Here is a 20,679-nt window from a genome sequence, read left to right on the forward strand (position 1 = left end):
CAACACCGTCTTACTCTATTCCACCCTTTTACACTTTTAACACTATTTTGACTTACATCCAACCTTTGAGGTGTTTTGAATCTCCCATTCTGCACTGAGCACATATTTTTCATCACAAAAGATCCCCTGCAATGGCACTTCCTTCAGAAACCTCGGTGTTGATCGTGGGCGCCGGCCCCGCAGGATTAGTCACTGCAAAGATATTAAAACAGGCCGGGTACACTGTCACCGTTTATGAGAGAGCCGAGCGGGTTGGAGGCATGTGGAGAGATGAGCGGGGAGGACTTGGCGATAAATGCAGCCCAGATATGCGAACAAACCTCAGCAGATTCACAGTAGCTCTCCCTGATCTTTCGTGGAAATCCGTTGACACAGACGCTCTGCAATCTGGTCCAAATGCACCACTCATGTTCCCAAAGGCTTGGCAAGCTGGGAAATACCTTGAGACTTACGCGGGGACTTTTGGAATCATTGAAAATATCATCCTCGGAACGCGTGTCGTCGATGCGCGTCTACAAGACAACCGGACTTGGAAGGTAACCAGTGACGATGGATCCGGAAGGCAGAGCACTATCACGTTCGACCGTCTCATCATCGCAAGTGGCTTCTTTGGCAAACCTTGCAAATCCTTTGATCCCTCGCCATCCAAGGACTTGCCAAATATTAAGCACTCTTCTCGTTTTCGCAATGTATCTGAGCTGAGTGGGCGGCCCGGAAAGATTGCTGTCATTGGAGGGGGCATCAGTGGCTCAGAAGCAGCATCACAAGCGGCCTTTCAGATTTCAAATGCACAGCATTCTCCTAGTAAAGAAAAGCCTGTTCATGCTGCAAGCACAGTTTATCATATCTTCAATAGGCCATTTTATTGCTTGCAGCGATATCTGCCTCAGGATCCGCAAGATAAAGAAGGGAAATTCAACCAAGCGCCAATATTTCTTCCCCTTGATCTCGTTCTCTACAATCTCTCACGGCGCGGCGATGGAGAGATAACAGCAGCCATCGCCACCGTCCCACCCGAGAAGGCAAAAAAAGGTCATGATTTTCTGAGGTCAAGTTTAGGAGGCGACCAGAGTGATTTCGGGTACCCGAAGCTGACATACGATGCGGAGCACATGCAACATCCTGGGTACACAGGTATCACGGATACGTATATGGAGTTTGTAAGAGATGGGACCATTGTACCAGTGCAGGGTTGGGTGGATAAGGTCAATCAGCAGTCGGACCGCGATCTTTTTGACATCGAGCTAAAACAGTACAAGCCGTGGTATCATTCTCCTGAGCAGGAGGCAGCTGTAAGCTGTTGCTCTTTCAAAAAGAATTTTCAGAATCACTGATGTTTTTTACTAGGGCACCAGCAAACTCACTGACGTGACTGGTATAATCGAAGCTACGGGTTACAAGACTGACCTAGACTGGCTTGACCCTCAAGTGAGGGAGCTGCTAAACGACAAAGACACACCACCAAATGCAAGAATACCATTCGTCCTCTCACGCGGCTCAATATTCGCAAACAAATTCCCCACTCTTGGCTTCGTTGGATTCTACGAAGGACCTTACTGGGGAGTAATGGAGACCCAAGCTCGTTTTCTCGCAGAAGCCTGGGCCAAGCAGGAAATAACCACGCTTCTCGAATCTCCAGACCGTGAAATCTACAAGCCAGACTCTGCAAAGTACATGCGCGAAGCCATGAAGAAGGACCCCCTTCAAGTCCCACAATTCTGGATGTCAGACTACGTCGGCCTAATTGAAGAATTCGCACGGGAAGCAGGTCTCTCGCGCGACGACTCCGCCTTCGACGGCAAACAAACCGGCCCTGCATTCCCCTCACGCTACCAAGGCGCAAACACCGGGACCCAAGCCAAAGAAGTCGTCCAAGAAGTCGCCGAGCTAATCAAAGCATCCTCTGAAAACGCGCGCTTCGTCGCAGCCGCCGTCTTCACAGCCATGCAAGGCATCTGGAACATCCATCGCAAAATCGAATCCCGTACCAACACCCCGGGTGGTATCTTTACCGGCACAGCGCATTTCCATCCGCGCGACCCCACAGATCCCACACTCTACTCCGCAGAATATCTCTACGTTGAAAACGGCACCTTCACCATAGACAACGGTCTTTCCTTCCCCGCAACCCGACGCTACGTATACCGGTACTCGGAGGCCCGGGATAAAATCACCGCGTGGTTCGTTGGCGAGGACAACGAGAGCGTAGGCGCGCTGTTCAATACGTGGGAGTTTTATGCGCCAGAGGATGAGAACAGTGGGTGGATGGCAAAGGGGTATCATTGGTGCGATCCCGATACGTACAGGAATACGTGTGAGTTTCGGTTTAGAGGCGTGAGGATTGAGCGGTTTATGGTGAGGTATGAAGTGCAGGGCCCGAAGAAGGATTATCAGCATGAGAGTTGGTATGAGAGGCCTAGGGCGGAGGATTTGAAAAGGGGGGGTACGTGATATAGCAGTGGTATTTCAAAGTGGTTGATTGGAAGGGGGTATCATATTCTACTTGTTGTCGTTTCTATCGTACAATGTTTTTTCGAGCACAACTTCTCGCAGGAGAGTTTAGTACTCTGCACCTCCATTTGCAAGCGTACTGGGATGTGTAGGTGGTCCGTCTCTGCCAACACTGCTCAAGTCCGCGAGGAGAATCTTGAGATGATTCTGTCGATTTTGGTTACTGCTCCAGGTGACGGCTTGGGAATAGTACAAGATATCCCACGCCTCATCACTAATGTTTTGTAGGAAAGTTGGTAACGAGCGCGCTTTCTGGTACGAGCGCCAAAGTATACGTCTGATGTCGTCGTTGGCGCCAATGTACGCGAACTGGATTGCTTGATTGAAGGACTTGAGGGCAGGCGAGATATTGAATGGGGGTGGGAGGTGGACGCAAAGGCGGTCGAGAGCAGCACTATGTTCTGGATCCTCGCGAGCCATGACCATGCGTTCCTTGAGTGTAGCAGTGCGACTGTCATCGAGCTCGTATGGATCTGGCGCCGTCTCGTGCGCAAGAGTTGTCAAGTCGCCTGGTTGCGGCTTGTGCTCTGAGATGAGTTTTTGGATATACATGAGTTTCTCCATAAGTTTAGGATCTTCCATGATTTTGTCGACCTTGGCTTGTAGCTCGGCAGGTACTTCTTCCTCCTCCTCTTCCATCTGTGGGGGCTGCGATGCTTTGGATAGAGCAAGCTTCTTTAGTTCTTCAGCCAGTTCTTCGGGATCCATTTCGCGTTCAAAGACGCCTTCTTGATCTTGTGTACCTGTTGGGTCCTCCCTGAGTGCTGCGTCGAGTTCGGCCTCGAGGTTGGAGTCGCCACCCAGTGACTTCATGACATCGCGCATCTGATGCAAAAGTTTGTCTACATCCTGCATGTCTTCTGGTGTTGGCATGGCAAGGTCGTCATCTGGCTTTTCGGCTTCGACGATGGCATCACTGGTGTTTCTCTGGTATTGCTCCCACTCTTCCTCTAGTTCCGCATCGTCTACATCTTGGTCCAGTGCAGCAATTTTCTTCTTCATGGCCTCATTGCCTTCTAGCTTAGCCATAGCCTTTTGCAGTATTTGTTGGAACTCGGGGCTGTCAATGTCCTCCATTTCCGGCATCTTATCAATGACTTCTTGTAAGTCTGCCTTTGCATCGCCAATGTCTGGGTCGTCGATGAGTTCTTGTATGGCCTCGTGTGTGGCCATTCGAAGACCCGCATTAAACTCTTTGCTGCTTGCTTCAGCCTCGAGTGCATCTTCTTCATCCATGGCTTCAAGCTCTTCCTTGGATTTGATGCTCTGTTTGATATCCTTCAGCTCTTCCGTCAACTCGGCGAAGTTTGGGTTCGAGAGGAGGCTGTCGATGAGGCGCCGGTTCAGTTTGGCATCGTCGTAGTCGGGGTTCCTTTGTGACTCTTCTATCATAGTATACATCTCTTTGTCCTTCTTGCGGTCCTCAACAGTTGCTATGCGCTCAATGAGGCGCTGAGGCGTTCCCTTGTCCAAATCCTGTTCGTACCAATTGATGACGGGGAGATCGTCGCGCTCCAGTTCGGCGTCAGATAATGGGTGCATTGCTTTATCCATCCTTTCGTCGTCATCGAATATGGATCGCGAGCCCTTGATACGCTCCAGTACCGATGGGCTTGGTTCTACGTCGACATTGTGGCGTGCTTTTTCATCTTTGGTGGCTTTGGAGCGTTTTCCACGAAGAAACTGGGCTGGTAATGGACGGGCCAGTGGACACCTTCTAGGCTGCGGCCGCGAGAGGGCTCGAATCAACGCCCTTGAAGGAACATATGCTCGTGAAGGCGCCATGACTGTGACCAGTCTTGACTGGGATGACGATGTCAATCAGTGTCTTGGGGATTTTTGGGCATGGCTGCAAACAATGCAAACATTTTCTTGGCACCTCCGAGAACTCCGCAGACAGCGCTAGGCCTATTCGGGTCTCTCTCCTACATTCTATTCACAATTGTTCACTGCAACACTGTTTGAGGCTTTTTAGCGCCGTATCTTGGCCTTTTTATCAACAATCAAATCGTTTCTTTTTTTTTAATTCTATATGCTATTGGAATATAACTCGCATGAATATCTTGGGTCGTACCAGCCATCACTAAGGAGTCTTCCATACCTAACACCTGCCTCAATGAGATGCCTTTCTCCACTCGCTGATAAGACACTTCTCTTCCTAATCTCTACTGCAAAGTATAAAAGATGCTGTCAAAGCAACAATCAAAGCCACGGCCGATGATGTAGGCAGTTCACCCTTTACTAAAATCTTCTCAAACTGGTCTGCTTCAACTGTAGCGGGTGCCACATTCTTCTCACTGCTCGTGGTTGAGTAAACATTTGGTGGTTCGTGGCATTCCATACCGTTTGATACAGCCAAAATGGCGAGTATCGCCAGGAGGAAAGGAAGGTAGCGCATGATGAAGGGTGAGTTGGTTATGATAAACAAGGGTGATTGAGGCAAGGGTAGATGATGAATGCAGGAATACGGAAAAAGATGGAAACATAGATATAGAGATCTCTTGATACATTGTCGAGCTACCATGAGTAACTCTATAATTCAACTCCCGACATTTGTGATTCACAGAGTTGAAGCGTATAGTGACCTGTCTATGGTGAATTGTAACATTGTATACAGTGGCGGGCCCTGTGACGGTAGGACACTATGAACCTGCTGCTCTGTCGCGAAACAGTACACTCCATGCACAATTTGCCTTGAGTGAAAGATCGGTCAGGTTTACAGTCATGCAGCGAAAGCTCTCGTGCCCCATATTGCGATGGCTATGTCAGCACAGAGTAGCACTTGGAAATAGTATCTTGTTTGATAGCGATTGGAAAACTACCCACCCAATGACACAAAGATTTGCCATCGTTCTAAGTATGCGGGCCTTTGTAAGCCGAATAGTGTATGTCGTAAGTCACGCCATATGATGGCGCATTGGCCGCCCCTCTCTTATTTTGTGTTTCAAATTCCCGATGGCTTCAAAACCATAAGTAAAATACGTGGGCATACATTGAAACTTTTCGAAACATGCCCATACATACAGCTGGCTTGTGTGATGAGTTTCACGTGCCATTGGGCTTCGATACATCGCTCATCGTAGCGCACGTAGTGAGGGAGGTTGGTGGGGAGCACCTCTTCCGCTCACAAGGCCTGTTTCTTCGATTACATGACGCAGTATGACAAGGACTGCAAACAAGTGCTGACTGTACCGGACTTTCCCGCCTGCGTAGGCTGCACAATCCTAAGGCCTGGGTTTAAAGTTCTGATGGCTCCTCAGTCTTGCGCACACCCTAGCAGCTAGCATGTATGAAGCTTTCCCTTCGTACCCATGGACACTGTGCCGCAACCAACAGCCGAACTCGATCACCCAATGTACTACGAGCTCTCTTATATCTCCCGCTACCCTGTGGTTTGATTGAGACCATAATACGATCTCGCATGAAGACTACTGCGAGAAAAGGACTACATAGTTCACAGGCACACGATCAAGAGAGTAAAGTGCACTAACGACATAAGAATATTCTTAGTAAGATCATCGTGCTGCCCCTGCTCATCCATGGGCTACTGGATACTATTTTCAGTTCACGAGTATGTCATTACTGTATTTACATTCGAAGGTTGCATTTACTCTTGAGAGTGTATACGCGCCTCAGATGCTTTGCGGGCAACAGAATTGGAGAGCGACGCGTGCCGAACAAACTACACGATGAACATTATAGGTATTAGCAGGTAGTTTATTCTCCTGACGAGAAGGCGCAAGTATGAAGCGCCGTACTGCTAACTACTTGCACCAATCATGCCTCCTGATACCAGTACTAGTCCTTACAGAGTTTCTTCCCCGCTATTGAGCTTTGGACGTTGCAAGTTCCACTCTTGCTTGATCAATTACCCATGTACCTGAACGATCAGTATGCCAATCACATGCTTATGTACCCGGCTCACCCCTCACCTTTTCAAGCCAATTTTGTACTTGAAATAGCTTAGCAACATCTGTTTTTGTCGGACCTGCCTCTTCAGGCTTCACACTCTAAATTCGCATTCATGGAATCGACGTCATGCGATGATCTGCATATCGGATGGGTTACCACTCGGTGACAAGCTCCCGAGATCTTTGCAAGGATATACTCACGTGTGTTTTCAACGCTTGGCAATCCTGTGTGACGCGGATTAATACCACCAAGCAGAAAAGCGATAGTACGTTATGCGCAGGGGTGGATACAGTTATCGAATGCTCTAAATGAGCTCGATCCCGGAGAATAGCTCTCTTCAAGTATACTACACTAGCGCTTCCCCACCATCTTTTTGTCGATCCCTGCCCCGGCTATATTTTGCGGGTAAAGATTACGCCCGAACAGTCAGGAGTAGAAGTTTAAAATCTGGGTTCTCGATTTCAAGAGGCTGATTTGTGGTTTAATCTCGAGCTAGTTTGGTGTAATCGACCCTGCAATACACCACCCCTGGGTTATTGCAACGATGCGCTTTACTCGTGACCGCCTAAGATGCAGTCTTACGTTCCGTCAATGAGCTCCCAGCAAAGCGAAAAAACTATAAATATGGTGTGTTCTGGAATCTGCGCGGAGTTGCCATAGCGGATTGCATCACACATCTTCATAATGCGCCTTTTCACTGTCGCAGGTCTGAGCCTTTTGGCTTCAGTCGCGACCGCATCGCTGCAGATTGTACCAGGAGCCACGTGGACTGCAGTATGTTAATTTATCGGCACAGAGTCAACTTTGACTAAATTGTACCCAGACAAACATCGGCCAACATATCCAAGCTCATGGCGGGGGTATGATCAAAGATGGCGGAAAGTGGTATTGGTACGCCAAATGGTTTAACATCGTGCATACCCTGATCCGCGACTAACGGCTTCCAAGGGTTGGTGAAGACAAAACGAATGGCAGTGCTTTCCAGAACATCAACTGCTATTCATCGAGCAACCTTGTAGAATGGACTTATGAGGGCGCTATTCTTTCGCGCACCGCATCCGGCGACACGGGCCCCAACCGTGTCATCGAGCGACCAAAAGTAATCCACAACAAGAAAACCGGCAAATATCTGCTTTGGATGCACATCGACAGCTCGGATTACAAAGACGCGAAAATTGGTGTAGCGATTGGCGACACCGTTTGCGGAAAGTATACTTACCTGCGGAGTGAGAGACCACTTGGATTCGAGAGCCGAGACTCGGGCGTCTTTGTCGATGATGATGGAAAGGGCTATTTACTGACAGAGGATGTACGATACCCCCTTATGGCTTCTAGATATCTACATATTACTAACAAAGGTAGCGCGCAAACGGTCTTCGCATCAATGCCCTTTCGGACGACTATCTCAACGTCACAACAAACGTCTACAAATGGGCTGAAAAATACGAATCACCGGCTGTGATCAAGAGCAACGGAGTATACTTCATGTTCGCCTCTCAACTCACCGGCTGGAACCCCAACGACAACTACTACAGCACCGCAACCTCTCTTTCCGGCCCGTGGTCCGCATGGAAAAAGTTCGCAGACTCAGGATCCAACACGTACGCGTCTCAGACCACCTTTGTCCTTCCCGTCGGCAACAGCTTCATGTACATGGGCGACCGATGGCACAGCGAAAACCTCATGCGAAGCACATACATCTGGCTTCCACTGCAAATCTCCGGCACAACTGCCACCATGAAGAACGCGGTGAACTGGATTATCAATCCCAGCACTGGCGCCATGACTGCGGGGCCCACCGAAAACTCCTACGAGGGCGAATCCGCAACTCTGGCCGGCGGCGCACGCACAATCTCATGCTCTTCTTGCTCGGGTTCGCAATCAGCGGGGTACATTGGCGGTACATCATCTGGCGTTATCACGTTTGCTAATGCCCAGTCTTCGGCTACGACACGCACTACGCTTAGGATCAAGTATCTCAATGGTGATAGCACGCAGCGGTATGCGGATGTTACCGTCAATGGGAAGACGCAAAAGGTGGCGTTTGTTCCGCATGGTGGAGGCGATCCAGGTAGCTCGGTTGTGCATGTTGATTTGAACCAGGGCAGCAATCAGATTAAAATTGCAGGAAACAATGGAGGGTGGGGGCCTGATATTGATAGGGTGTTTGTGCCTGTCAATTAAGTAACGACATATGGTGCGGTACTCCACGAAAAAGATGCGTCTACGGAATAGAGTCAGGCTCGGGCTGAGGAAGTCAGAGATGTATATATAATTTAGCTGAGCCATAATTCTAACGAGATTTGGAGTCACATCTGCTCGTGAACATATTCACTGGTCATGTCTCTATTCTTTCTTCTTGGTTTTCGAAAACATTTGTACAGATTGATGGATATTTAACATGACGTGTATCTAATGGATATATTTGTTTACATGACGAGCAGGCCCGCACTCGTCTAAGCACTCATAACTGGGTATTATGCACGTGTAAAGGCATAGCAAAAGCGAAGAAAAAGATGTCTCAGCCGCAGAAATCGCTTATGCAGTGAAGCTCCTCGCCTTGACCGATCGCGCAGCAGCCTTGGCAGCCATTTTGGAAGTGACGAACTTGGCCGCCTCGTTCGCATTTGCGCCATACGACAGATGGGGTGGCAGAATGATAGCTTGACCCGCGCAGATAAGATCGCCAGGTGCACAGATAACCTTTGTGTTTGCAGCGGCGACTTTGCCGACGGCCTGGCCGTTGTCTGGGTCGCCGAAGATGACGGCGCTGGAGACAAAGGCAGAGTCGTCAGCGCTGAGCATGGCAGCTGCGTTGTGGACGAGTTGACCTCCCTGGCTTTGGGACTGTTAGTATACATCTCGATAATCTCATGAAACTATGAAAGACGAGAAGAAAGACTTACGAGTATCCTGCCATGACCAGTGTGGTGTCGGGGCACTTTGCCTTGACTTGTCCAACCATCTGCGCCATCAACTTGCTGCCACCTGCGTCACCGCCAACAAGAAAGCCAGGTACATCTGCTGGGTACTCGATACCCTGGACGGCTACGTCTCCGCCCATCATTGCGCCGACAGCACTGACGAAAGGCGGACCTGCGACGGTGCCCATGTTGCCGATCTCAGTAGTACCACGGGCGAAGAGAATGGTCATGGCTTTGCATGCACCTCCATTCTTGACGTCATTTTGGGTGGATGATATAAGAGCGGCCGATGCGGCTGCCGGGAGAAGAAATAGGGCTGACTTCATGTTGATATTCGTGTGTATTGGATGATTGATATCGTAGAGTGGAATATGTATATTAAATACTGAATAATATTCAATGGTTGAGGTAATTGAATAAGTGTTGCTCGCTAAGAAGAAGCTTAGATGAAAATGAGGCTCTGGTCTAATCTTCCACGGTCCATCCTCCCTTCTTATAAGATGGCCTGTTGCATCTACATTTGAAGCTGCCGAGGCAAAATGCGATATTCCAAGACTTTTCGACTCGTATTATACAAGCAGACATGTTTCCAGTTGCCGTCCAAGAACTCATCAAACGTCATGCCGCTCTTCAAATAGCCCAGTCGATAGCTGCCAGTCTGTTCTTGAGACATATTCTAAGAGCTCTTCCCTGTCGATTGAGGCTCCCTGGAACTATCCTCAGTCTGGAGCTGAGAGCGGTAGGACTACAGGTTGGCGGTTGTAGCGGCATCACTAGCGTGCTTTGCGGTATGTAATGCTGGAATATGGAGCGCCTTGTTTGTGTGATGTGTAGCATGGGTGGAGTAGGTAAAACAGGCAAAAGGTCAGCGGGCTCCACAAACTCGATCTCGTGTAGAACACGTGAGACCAATTGGCCAAATCTCATGGTCTTAGGGTCCAATTAACGCCGCCTCTAGCATGGCGGAATAGAGTATACTTGGACCAACTCTGGAAACTTCGCCAACCCTATATCAAGAAGACTTATCGGCTCCTAAGGAATCATTCAAGACTTTACGGCAGCATTGGCAACCTCGGCATGTGGCTAAAATAGTGCGCCACGCGACTGAGAGCTATCGCGGGGGTCGTTCAACAGTAGCGGTTTCAGCTAGTCGTTCCACGTTTTCAGCTTTCGGATCAGATTGCGTTTTACAACAGAGTATGTGTACACAGTCACTCAGGTTCACGGAAGCATCAGCTTCCGAGAGTGATCTGCTGGCCTTGTTGGCGTAGTGGGGACCGTGTTTTGGATCTGCGAGGCTTGGTGAGCTTGTTCAGGCGACAAGGCTGCGGGTACCGCTGGACACGCGATCTTGTGTAAGATTGATGGTTCAGAGACACCAAGGTTTCGAGACATTGAAGTTGGAGGTTAGATCTAGTCTCATCTCAGAGGGCGGGTGAGCTGTGGTGCGATGCGGTGCGAAGCGATGCAATGATGTAATCGTACGCGGCTGTTGATGAAGACAGAATAACAAACAGCCAAACACATCCACATTCATTGGATCTTCCAGATAGCTTACAAAGGAAAGAAAAAGGTCGCATGTTTCCACGAAGGTTTTGGTATACATGCCTACGGGATATCGGCAATGATAGAAAGGCAAAAGGGCGTAATCGCCCGCTTTGGCTTCGGAGTAGAGGGCACCGTTTTATGCGCTAGTAGTGAGGAGAGGTCTAGCCTAAATAAGCAGGCATCCATCCCTTTCATACATTCCCTGATGAAGCCCAGTCAACACAGCTTTCTGGCACTTGAAAAGTAGCCTGCCATAGTCCGATAGCTTCTACATCAGTCTTCCCTAGTTCTCTTCCTGGTTCAGTACTCTCTTCTTCGGTTTCTATTCCGATATTGCCAATCTCAGCCAATCTGGCCTTGTAATTGATGAAATCTCTCAGAATGAGCACCACTCCCCTATCCGTCTCTCGTCTCTCATAGATCATACTTTCTATGTGCGTGGTTTGCTTGTCGTCCCGATGTTTCAGCATCTTCACCAACCCATAGCCATTTGCATTCTGCCAAAACTCGTATACGCATCCACCAGAGAAGATGCGGCTCATTGAGGATGAGTACAAGGCAGTTGTTTCATGAAAAATGCGGGGTTTTTGAGAGTTGCTGCCGTATTCTGAGAGGAATATTGGTATGGGGGTGCCGCTGAATCTGTGAAGCTACACCATGGAGTTAGACGGTGTGAACAATGTCAGGATAATCAAGGCCTACCAAATCATCATAAACGGGTTTAGTCACATTTGAAAGCTCCTTTAAGTCATAGCTTTTACACTGCGGTATGCATTAGTGCCTAAGATCCCTTTAACTCGTAAAATAACACTCACCGTCCAGAAATCAATCGAGGTCAGATCCTCTCCGGCAGTCAGATACTCCAGCACTTCCTGGTCCCTTTCACTGCTCGTGGCCGCATTGTATCCGATAGGGAGCATGCGTTGCCCACGAGCTTTGTTTTGGATTTTCATGTGCTTCTTCAGATCTCGCACGACGGCTTTGAGAACAGCTGCTGCGGGCAGCGTAACATCATTGTTGCTCACTTCGTTGCCAGCCAGAATGCCCAGCGTATTCGGAAAGCTAGCCATTATGTTTACTGTCTTGAATAATGATGCCATGGTGACGGGGTTGTAGGACTTGATTGGAGCCAGACGGCTAATGGAATTCGATGGTGTTGAGACAGCCTTAATGGAAGCATATATAGTCAGTTCAATATGCATGTAGCGAAATAAAAAGATTATGCATACGGTGAGAACGTATATCCCTGCTTCTTCAAGTAGTTTCATGGCCTGGGCATGGTCTTTTGTATTGTCAATGAAATCTTAACATACAAGTCAGCTTCGTTACTATTCTAGTTGCCGGTGCGCCTACAAACAAAGAGTGTGTTTAGCCCGAGCTCCTTGAAGAGGAGAATATCTTCTCGGAGTTCCGCTAAGCGATCGTCCGAGATGGGGTCAAGTGTAGAACGCACTTGGTATGCAACGCCTCTTACGAAAAACTTTACCCTTAATATTAGATTTAGTGACATCGAGCGTCAACGAGGCGAAACTTACTCGATCATCACCCTTCCAGAAGAAACGCCCACAAATGCGTACAGGAGGACAGGCGATACTGGCGCTCATGTTCAACAGATATACGACGGGTTAGCTAAACCAAAGTTGATTGATCAGAGTGATTGAAGGCGGAATTACCCAATGATCCAAAAGATAGATGGGTGAGAATAAGGCATGAGACCCAGTGGTTTATGGATGTAAAGGGGATGCGAAAAGCTGCTTACTGTGCACTAGGCGTTGTTTCCCTATGATGTCATGAATACTTCTATTCGCATGCCATATCTTTCGTGCGTGCCTCAGAACCCAAACCAATCTCGAGCTATGCCTCGTCTACATTATATAACGCCAGATCGGCAAACCAAGCCGCTCATGTACCACGCATCTTGAACATTAGAGTAAACTTTTCTCTCAATACATAGTACAGTTGATGACTTTAAACTTGCTCACTTCCTTCGAATGAATTCGGATATTTCTTCCGCGTCTCTAACCCTATAATCGCTTAAATAACTCTAAACTGTAGATTTTAATGATAAACTAGGGTTATACAAGAGTTCTGCAAGTTCGCTTGCACCTCGCACTAAAAAGATACCCCTTGGCCGCTAATTCCGCATCAGGTGTTGGATACTCGGAGCCTCTTAACCCGCTCGTCGCTGCCTGGCACATGACTCATGTGCTTGCGCCCTTTGAACGTGGGTCAAATCCCGTGACGACAGCCTTATTAACGCCTCACACCCAAGCATCTGTATTAAGAAATTTCGATTTCCTATCCATCAAACTACAGCGTAGTCCGCTCAAATATTCCAATATGCCACTAGAAGTCCATCGCATCACGTCGCCAGACGACTTGGAAACTTTCGCAAGAATCCAGATTCTTGCCTTCGCAAGTGGGGGCGGCATAGCCTCTTTGCTCAGTCACGGACCCATGACCGAGGAACACGTCAAGAAATATACAGAGAGGCATGTCAAATCCTGGCGCGATGAGAAAGATGTTTTCTATCTCAAAGTGGTGGATACGGATGTCGACGGCGGCAAGATGATTGCTGGTGCAAAGTGGCGCATCTCCGAGAAAGAGAAGACGGAAGAGGAGGCGCAAAAGATGTACCCGACTCCTGAAGGAGACGATCTGAACAACCAGGCGCTAGTAGATTTCATGGCCTTTTTGAATAGGGCAAGGAAACAATATGTGAATACCAAACCTATTTGCTGTAAGTCGGCATCCATCGCAAGTCCAAGAGAAACTACGTACGCTAATCCCAATCAGTCCTACAAATCCTGGTAACAGATCCGGAGCATCACCGCAAAGGCGCAGGGTCTATGTTGCTGAAATGGGGTCTCAGCAAAGCTGACGAACTCGGTCTTCCGGGTTTCTTGGAGGCGTCGCCTATGGGTAAGCCACTGTATGAGAGGATGGGGTTTAGGACTCAGGAAACTATGGTATTTGACTTGACGAAGTACGGAGCGGAGGGTGAGGACACAAACACGATTATGATCAGGGAACCATCACCAACCAAGGCGTAAGATGATAATGCGGAGGATACTATGAGTTATTTGCCAGAGCCTCTGTCACACTGGCGAGTGATTAAAAATCCTCTATAATGAAATACACATTCAAAACGGAGACTCATTACTACGATGGCTGTTACTCATCAGACGATGATTACCTGACACGCACAGCCACGTGTCTCTCCCGTAGTTTCCCAAGCCTCCTGGCAAACTCCAATTTCGCATCTCTTTGACCAGGCATCGTCCAGTCCGCCAATTTCTCTAACTGCATCTCAGACAGCTCACTCATAGTCTCCAGCACACTAAAGAACCGCTCCACCGTCTCCTTACTCTCCTCATAGTGTTGTTCAACCAGCACAGGCCGTATCACAACAAGAGATCTAATCTCCGCCGCTGCCTTTCCCGCCAAAGAGAAAAAAACAACAGCACTGTGTATGCCGAAAAACCTGAGCTGAAACGTTGCGCACAGGTAGGAAAGCGTTTCAGCGCGGATCTGGCGACACGTGCGAAAGATGGGGAGATGAAGTATCGTTGCGCCAAAATGTTCGGGCTTGTTACAGTTTACTAAGAGGATGGAGCCCATGTTGGGGTAGATGGTGTAGGCATAGATTTGGTTGCGCAGCTCGCCTGGTAGATGGAGGAATGTGGCGCGGGCCGCTCTAGTAGGCTTCAGTGCGATTAGCAAATCTGCGCGCGTCAACACTTGGTGCAACGAACGTTTTGAGACCCTGGTCTTTCTTCTTTGCGTTTGGTTTGAAGCCATTTCTTGATTTTCATTTTGGCTGAATTGCGGTGGAATGGGCCTGGTGTTGCTGTCGTTATAAAGGGTGCTATTGGTGGGCGCTTTGCCTGATTAGGACAGTTGCCTTGATCATCACCCAAGGTTTAGTAGTGGGAAGTGATTCAGGGTCTCATCGATGATAACTTTGTCACACCCTTCTTCATACAATCGAGCTTTGGCGATGTTTGCGAAATTGAGGGCTCATGTTCTACATTCATCTTGCAGCCTTCCCTGTCCTGATGTCCCACGTTGACTTGCGATATCTTAGGCTCGGCTCGTAAGTTACGTTGCATCTTGCATGTATTCGCAGCATCTGAGCTCACAGACATGTGGTCACGTTTAACCAAAACAAAACGCTGTATTAAGAAAAATCTATGTACATCAGAGAGTTACTAATACTCATTCATCCTCATCCTCCTTTTTCCGCTGACGATTAAGCTCATCAATTACCTTCTTACCACATGCCAATACCTCCATCGTCCGACTTTTGTTGTCATGATCCCTCGTCTCAGGAACCAAGAAGTAAGTTGTCACTGCTCCAGCAAGCATGAACGCACTCATGACCTGCAGAACGTGTCCGAAATCCCGACGTTCCTCCCATTTGAGGTTGCCTCCGCCGCCGTCTTTGCCAGTTTGGAAGGCGTACGCGATGAAAATCTGCACAACCCATGATCCCAGCTTTCCAGCTGCTGCAGCTATGCCGTGACAAGTACATCTGTATCTTGTCGGGAATATCTCGGCAGGGATTATGAACGTGGTTACGTTTGGTCCGAGGTTGAAGGCAATGTGACTCAGCACATAGAGAATGATGAGTCCGGATCGGCTGTTGTCCAACAGCGTTGTCCATGCACTTCCAGTCACGATGAAGAGTACGAAAAGTACTACGAAGCCCCAGAACTGGATGACTTTTGGCGAGACGTACTTGACGATCTTGATCATCAAAAGGCCGCCGACGACTGTGCCGATGGAGACCATGACTAAAGTGTGTTTGCTGTTGCCGCTCAGGGTCGCATATACCGACTGCTTTCTATCGGGATTCTCTTCCCATATATGGCTGACGATTTTCGGCGATGAGAGTCCCAATCCGTAAACTGGCACAACGTTAGTGGTGGTTCAAATGCGCTATTTCGGCCCACTTACATGCAAAGTCAAGGAAAAGCCAGGCCAAAGATGTCCCCAAGAGGTAATGCCAGTTCTTCTCTGTGATGAAGAAGTTTCTAGCGTCTGCCCACGAAGCGAGTGGAGGAACGAAGTCAGGGTCACCAGGTAATGGCTGTGCCGACTGAGGCTCATGCGGACGGTTCCCTTCGTTGCTGTTACGGTGCTCAGATTCGTCATCGCTGTAGACGATCTCATCAGGCGGTATACCCGAGGAGGTAGATGAACGCCGTGACATTGGCCTGGCTGGAGCTGAATGTTGCACAATGTTCCGCATCTCGGCATCACCATTCTCTGGGTTTATCTCTGGCGCGCCAAAATAGTTTGCGGTATCTTCAAGAGTTTCCTTCGTATTCTGCAATATGTCCAGTGTGTACCTTGGACTTTCGGGGATCGTGAACCGGAAGGCAAGAGCAATGGTCGCTGGTATAACACCGATGCCTATTACCAACCTCCAAAGTCGATCGATTGCGCGGAAGCATTCCAAGTCTTCATCCCGGCATGCTGGTAGTTCTTTCTCAATCCACGGTTTGTATGCTTCCACTGCTGCTAACGATAAGACATTGGCGAGCAACTGTCCTACAGGTTGAGCGAAGAAGACCCAGCTCAACATACGCGCGCGGTGTTTTCGAGGTGCAAACTCAGCAGTGATAACCTAGATTCACAATTAATACATGTTCGTCCAGAAGAAAAGACAGTACTATACCGCACTTAATGGATAGTCGGCACCAATGCCAACCCCTACCTGGTGTCAGTGTACTCTATTTTGCGTCAACAAGGTGTCTGCGTACCCATGATTGCCCGCCAGGTGATCAACCACCCTCCAATTGCCATACTGTTTTTCTCGCCGTTGGAGCTCATCAATAGCAGCATGGTGCCGACTATGATAATCACCAACTCGAGTCCGTACATTTTGCGTCTTCCAAGAAAGTCTGCGGCGATGCCGAATCCTATCTGTCCGAGCATCGTAGCAGCAAGTGTTGAACACATCATGGCAGTCTTGACTTCTGACGGTACATTTGGCATACCATTGTCGAGGTTACGCGGCCAGTACACATAGCCCAGCATTGGGGTAACAACATTCAGGGCGAACAGGCCGAATGCGTCGGTCAAGAAGCCTATGCCCGCGACTACAACCACCCAGATCTGAAAGGGCGCGGCATCGATCGTGGCCAGTGTCCATCGCCGCCGCCTTATTTCCTTACAGAAACGTCAGTCAAATGAATGAGATGACTCGACTTGATACCAAGACTTACAGGAACACCACTGCCTCCAGCTGTGAGGTCCTCTACACCGATTTGATGACCTTTGATTGGTCGCGTAATCCAATTGCGAAGACCCATGGTCACGTGGAGATGATCTCCAACAAGATGGTCTCACTATTCAAGTATGTCAGATAAAGAAAAGATCAGTTGTATGTTGCATCTGCAGCAAGTTCGGCTCATGACTGCCTTAATCATATCGCAGATGAGCAAAGCCTCAGCCACATTTACAGAGCATGCCGCACACAAATGACTAGATGTGTGCACTGCCCCATTTAACAAGGCAGACCGGTCAACGGAAAGATAGCTTACGTGGACCGACACTGCTCTCTCAGTTGCTACACTGGCGAGCAACCCGTTCCCGCTCGCCGAAGTCAGACTTGGTGGCGCTCATGGCTGTATCGAATCACGCTTAAGTCTGGATTGAGATGGCTAGGGTTCAGCGGTCACCACGAATGGAAAGGTGTATCGTTGCCTGCATTGCCTTCGCACTCGACACGGAGGCACCTCCAGCAGTGTTGGATTGGTGGAGCTCAGGGCAAAGGGGCCATCGAGATACGACTATTCCGCAAACCAGTCTCATGGAACTAGAACCCAGCGCATGCATTTTCGTGGGAAAACCACGCTGTTCCGGGTAATGAGGCGCGAGGTTGGGATGGTCGACGATAGCCGTTCGCTTCCCCACGTGTTGTTGTTCGACGTCTCATTGCACGTTGGGCGTCCAGTCTTGGTAGCGCCACATGTATCAACACGACCTCCTCTGTCCTCTGACCAACTCACGATGGGCAATCTTGTCGTCCCGTCTTGCAAGGCTTCGACAAGCGTGTGCCTGGCGCAATCGGTCGGCAATCAATATGCTGAGCCACCCCCATATGCCGCAACGGCCTCGCTTTGGGACAGCCTGAACCCGCGCGTGCTCACAAGACGGGCGCAAGCTCAGGCGACACTGCCTACAATACTGTCACCCTCTTCTGAGAGCCTTGCGCTTCCTCTACGTTGCACTCTACTGAATACGAAAAGTTCCCTGTGCATGAGCAAACCCTACACTGTTAGTGTTGCGCCCCAGCGCGGCGCAAGACGACCACCATGTCTTTCGGATGCAGCCCATCAGATGTGTTGAAACTACTCGAGTTCTCCACCCGGGTATACCTTGCTTTCAGAGGTACGTCGCTTACCAAAATCGCATGACAAAGCTCGGGACACTGACCTATGCTTAGATGCCAACGAGAATTCGGAAGCACAAGTGGCAGGCCTGGTGAAGGAGTTCACTGCCTTTCACACCTGCTTGGTCGAGTTGGGTGAGTTGATGAAGCAGTATGGCCAGCCCATGCCTTTTCCCGTCAAGGAATTTGAGGCAACACTCAAGAGATGTGAAAAGACGCTCGACCCATATGCAGATCATCTGGTCGACAAGAAGATGGGCGTAAAGAAGTTCATCTTCACCATCAGATACATGGGCATGGAGAAAGAGATAGACGGACTGAGGAAGCAGATCACTGGCCACTACCAAGCCTTACACATGTGCATATCATTTCTACAACTGTAGGTTTCGGCATAATCCTCAGGATAGCATCTCAAGACTAATACTTCACAGTCGCTTACATCTCGAGGCAACCAAGCAAACTCAACGTCTTCTCGACGCCGCACCACCACGCACTGTAACCCTGGGAGGCCGTGCTTACTCAACCAGTGCACTGGGATTTTCATCCCAACATGCACCTCTATCGCTGCCTGCACCAGACGAGCATCCACTTTTCAGCGAGTGGGTGATCTTTGATCGTTGGTTGCAGAGCGAGGATGAGCGCATCGCTAGAGAAGCAGAGCACTCTCGCCCCCTGTCATTAGGCGATACACCTGCTGCTCTACCAAGCGACGATGATCAGACTGCTGCTATACTATACCATCTCCGTCGGCAAGTTGACGATGCCATCCTGATTGAGGAAAACCGCACAAAACGCATGACTGCTGAGAAGCGATCGCATCTTTCGCCAAGCGACGCCATACGACAGGAGGTTCGCAACATGCCGCCAGCGCCTCCACGTACGTACACTCTGGATACCGATCACTCTGGGAATTTTACGGGTTTTTTCCAGCATCAGATGCGCAGTTCTTCAGAAACTGCTGGGCCAAGTTTGAGCATCCCGTTGTCGCATTCGCCTCCAGCTATCAGCCCGCGTGGAGATTCATACTTTGGCTCCATAGACTGGGCTCAGTCTCCCACAGATACATCGGTCTCTCACGATATAGGCCGCACGACATCTGTTTCTACCAACAGGAGCAGCATGAGCCATTCTCCAGGATCGCAGCCACGCTCCCCGAGTGCCGACTTGAGCCCTGGGGGAACTATTCCAGAGACGCTAGCATCGTACAGTCTGCGCCGTAGTCTATCTCGCACATCCCTAGCAACCATGGCTCTAGGCGAAGCCGCACTCGACTGGAAGCGAATCTGCCGCTCTGTCGAAGTCGAGCGTAAATCCGTCAAATACGGAGCCGAAAGCCGCGACTGCGACGTCCGATGGCGATACCGCGAAGACACTGGAATATCAATCCGCGCCGTATACCACTCCAGCCAAGACGGCAAGCTTCGTACATGGATCGAACAGCACTTTCCCGCCACGGGCCCATCAATCCCACTCACAACCACCTACCCCGACGGCGCCGTCTCCATCGACTTCCCACGCAACTCGTTTGGCAAACTCGACAAGCAATACACCGACATCAAATACACCTTCTCTGCCTCCGACTCCGCCGAGAAATTCCAAACCCTGCTCTACACCAACAACAACGCCGACGCCGCAGACCTCAAGTTCGACCGTCCCATCTTGACCATCTCCTCCGACAAGAACCCCACCGAGTGCCGCGGCCGCAACCTCCGCCTATGGCGCCGCACAGAAACGCATCTGGAAGATGACGGGCTCGTAACTTTCGACGTACTCGTGCTACTATTCTACACGAGCGCGCTGGAGGAAAAGGGGCACTGGGTCGAGGAACCGCACTACGCATTCGAGTGGCTCACAGACGCCGTCTTCAAAAAAGAAAGCGAAAAACTAACCCTCTACTTTTCAAAAGACGCATCGCGCTGGAAGTCGGATAAGTTGTTTCAGCGCCGCAAGTCCTCTGGCGCTACTAGCACCACTATTGCTGCCCCCAAGAGTCCCGCATCACCTTCCTCCTCTTCTTCTTTTTTTTCACCGCGAAAACGCAACGATTCGATGGAGATTCCGCAGTTAACGCGGTCCGCTACGAAGGCGTCTGTTGCTTCGAATGAGTCGTTCAAGACTGCGCTTACGAGCGCGGCGCATCCGGGCCGCTTGGGCAACTTGAATCGCTTTGGGTATTCGGAGTTGGAAATCAAGTTTCAGAGTAAAAAGGATCGGAGGGCGTTTTTGGACGTCTGGGCGGAGTTTTTCAAGCCGTTGAGGTGACGAAGTCGTGGGTTTGTTACAAGGGGCGTTGAGGGTGTTGAAAAGAAAATATGTAGAATATTCTAGTAATTACTCTTGACACATAACTTTTTTGCCTCTTTCTACACAATGTGTGATTTA

At 49.5% G+C, this 20,679-nt stretch overlaps 9 protein-coding genes across 9 annotated transcripts; 4 read left to right on the forward strand and 5 right to left on the reverse strand.

Moving 5' to 3' along the window:
• Window positions 1–131: 131 nt before the first annotated feature.
• On the forward strand, window positions 132–2,451 carry COCCADRAFT_608 (uncharacterized protein; the record flags this gene model as incomplete). The annotated part of the gene is made up of 2 exons (XM_007708783.1): window positions 132–1,292; window positions 1,348–2,451. 2 exons carry the CDS (start codon window positions 132–134, stop codon window positions 2,449–2,451), a joined length of 2,265 nt encoding a protein of 754 aa, XP_007706973.1.
• A 108-nt stretch (window positions 2,452–2,559) lies between these two features.
• Window positions 2,560–4,296, reverse strand: COCCADRAFT_32249 (uncharacterized protein; the record flags this gene model as incomplete). Its single annotated transcript, XM_007708836.1, has 1 exon — window positions 2,560–4,296. One exon carries the CDS (start codon window positions 4,294–4,296, stop codon window positions 2,560–2,562), a length of 1,737 nt encoding a protein of 578 aa, XP_007707026.1.
• Window positions 4,297–7,107: 2,811 nt separating this feature from the next.
• On the forward strand, window positions 7,108–8,607 carry COCCADRAFT_21922 (carbohydrate-binding module family 35 protein; the record flags this gene model as incomplete). The annotated part of the gene is made up of 4 exons (XM_007708808.1): window positions 7,108–7,197; window positions 7,247–7,314; window positions 7,372–7,732; window positions 7,786–8,607. 4 exons carry the CDS (start codon window positions 7,108–7,110, stop codon window positions 8,605–8,607), a joined length of 1,341 nt encoding a protein of 446 aa, XP_007706998.1.
• Window positions 8,608–8,961: 354 nt separating this feature from the next.
• Window positions 8,962–9,673, reverse strand: COCCADRAFT_611 (carbohydrate esterase family 5 protein; the record flags this gene model as incomplete). Its single annotated transcript, XM_007708784.1, has 2 exons — window positions 8,962–9,262; window positions 9,330–9,673. The coding sequence occupies 2 exons, from the start codon at window positions 9,671–9,673 to the stop codon at window positions 8,962–8,964; spliced, it is 645 nt and encodes a 214-aa protein (XP_007706974.1).
• A 1,413-nt stretch (window positions 9,674–11,086) lies between these two features.
• Window positions 11,087–12,499, reverse strand: COCCADRAFT_82331 (glycoside hydrolase family 72 protein; the record flags this gene model as incomplete). Its single annotated transcript, XM_007708879.1, has 6 exons — window positions 11,087–11,545; window positions 11,598–11,657; window positions 11,870–12,061; window positions 12,125–12,198; window positions 12,249–12,375; window positions 12,431–12,499. 6 exons carry the CDS (start codon window positions 12,497–12,499, stop codon window positions 11,087–11,089), a joined length of 981 nt encoding a protein of 326 aa, XP_007707069.1.
• Window positions 12,500–13,235: 736 nt separating this feature from the next.
• COCCADRAFT_32253 (uncharacterized protein) lies at window positions 13,236–13,948 on the forward strand (the record flags this gene model as incomplete). The annotated part of the gene is made up of 2 exons (XM_007708837.1): window positions 13,236–13,635; window positions 13,692–13,948. The coding sequence occupies 2 exons, from the start codon at window positions 13,236–13,238 to the stop codon at window positions 13,946–13,948; spliced, it is 657 nt and encodes a 218-aa protein (XP_007707027.1).
• A 139-nt stretch (window positions 13,949–14,087) lies between these two features.
• COCCADRAFT_32254 (uncharacterized protein) lies at window positions 14,088–14,710 on the reverse strand (the record flags this gene model as incomplete). Its single annotated transcript, XM_007708838.1, has 2 exons — window positions 14,088–14,590; window positions 14,644–14,710. The coding sequence occupies 2 exons, from the start codon at window positions 14,708–14,710 to the stop codon at window positions 14,088–14,090; spliced, it is 570 nt and encodes a 189-aa protein (XP_007707028.1).
• A 403-nt stretch (window positions 14,711–15,113) lies between these two features.
• Window positions 15,114–17,215, reverse strand: COCCADRAFT_614 (uncharacterized protein; the record flags this gene model as incomplete). Its single annotated transcript, XM_007708785.1, has 5 exons — window positions 15,114–15,805; window positions 15,855–16,527; window positions 16,579–16,613; window positions 16,664–17,072; window positions 17,129–17,215. 5 exons carry the CDS (start codon window positions 17,213–17,215, stop codon window positions 15,114–15,116), a joined length of 1,896 nt encoding a protein of 631 aa, XP_007706975.1.
• Window positions 17,216–18,220: 1,005 nt separating this feature from the next.
• COCCADRAFT_21928 (uncharacterized protein) lies at window positions 18,221–20,559 on the forward strand (the record flags this gene model as incomplete). The annotated part of the gene is made up of 3 exons (XM_007708809.1): window positions 18,221–18,296; window positions 18,352–18,676; window positions 18,729–20,559. 3 exons carry the CDS (start codon window positions 18,221–18,223, stop codon window positions 20,557–20,559), a joined length of 2,232 nt encoding a protein of 743 aa, XP_007706999.1.
• Between the last annotated feature and the right edge of the window lie 120 nt (window positions 20,560–20,679).

Source organism: Bipolaris zeicola, assembly GCF_000523435.1.
Source record: "Bipolaris zeicola 26-R-13 unplaced genomic scaffold scaffold_4, whole genome shotgun sequence".
Taxonomy (NCBI): Eukaryota; Fungi; Ascomycota; class Dothideomycetes; order Pleosporales; family Pleosporaceae; genus Bipolaris; species Bipolaris zeicola.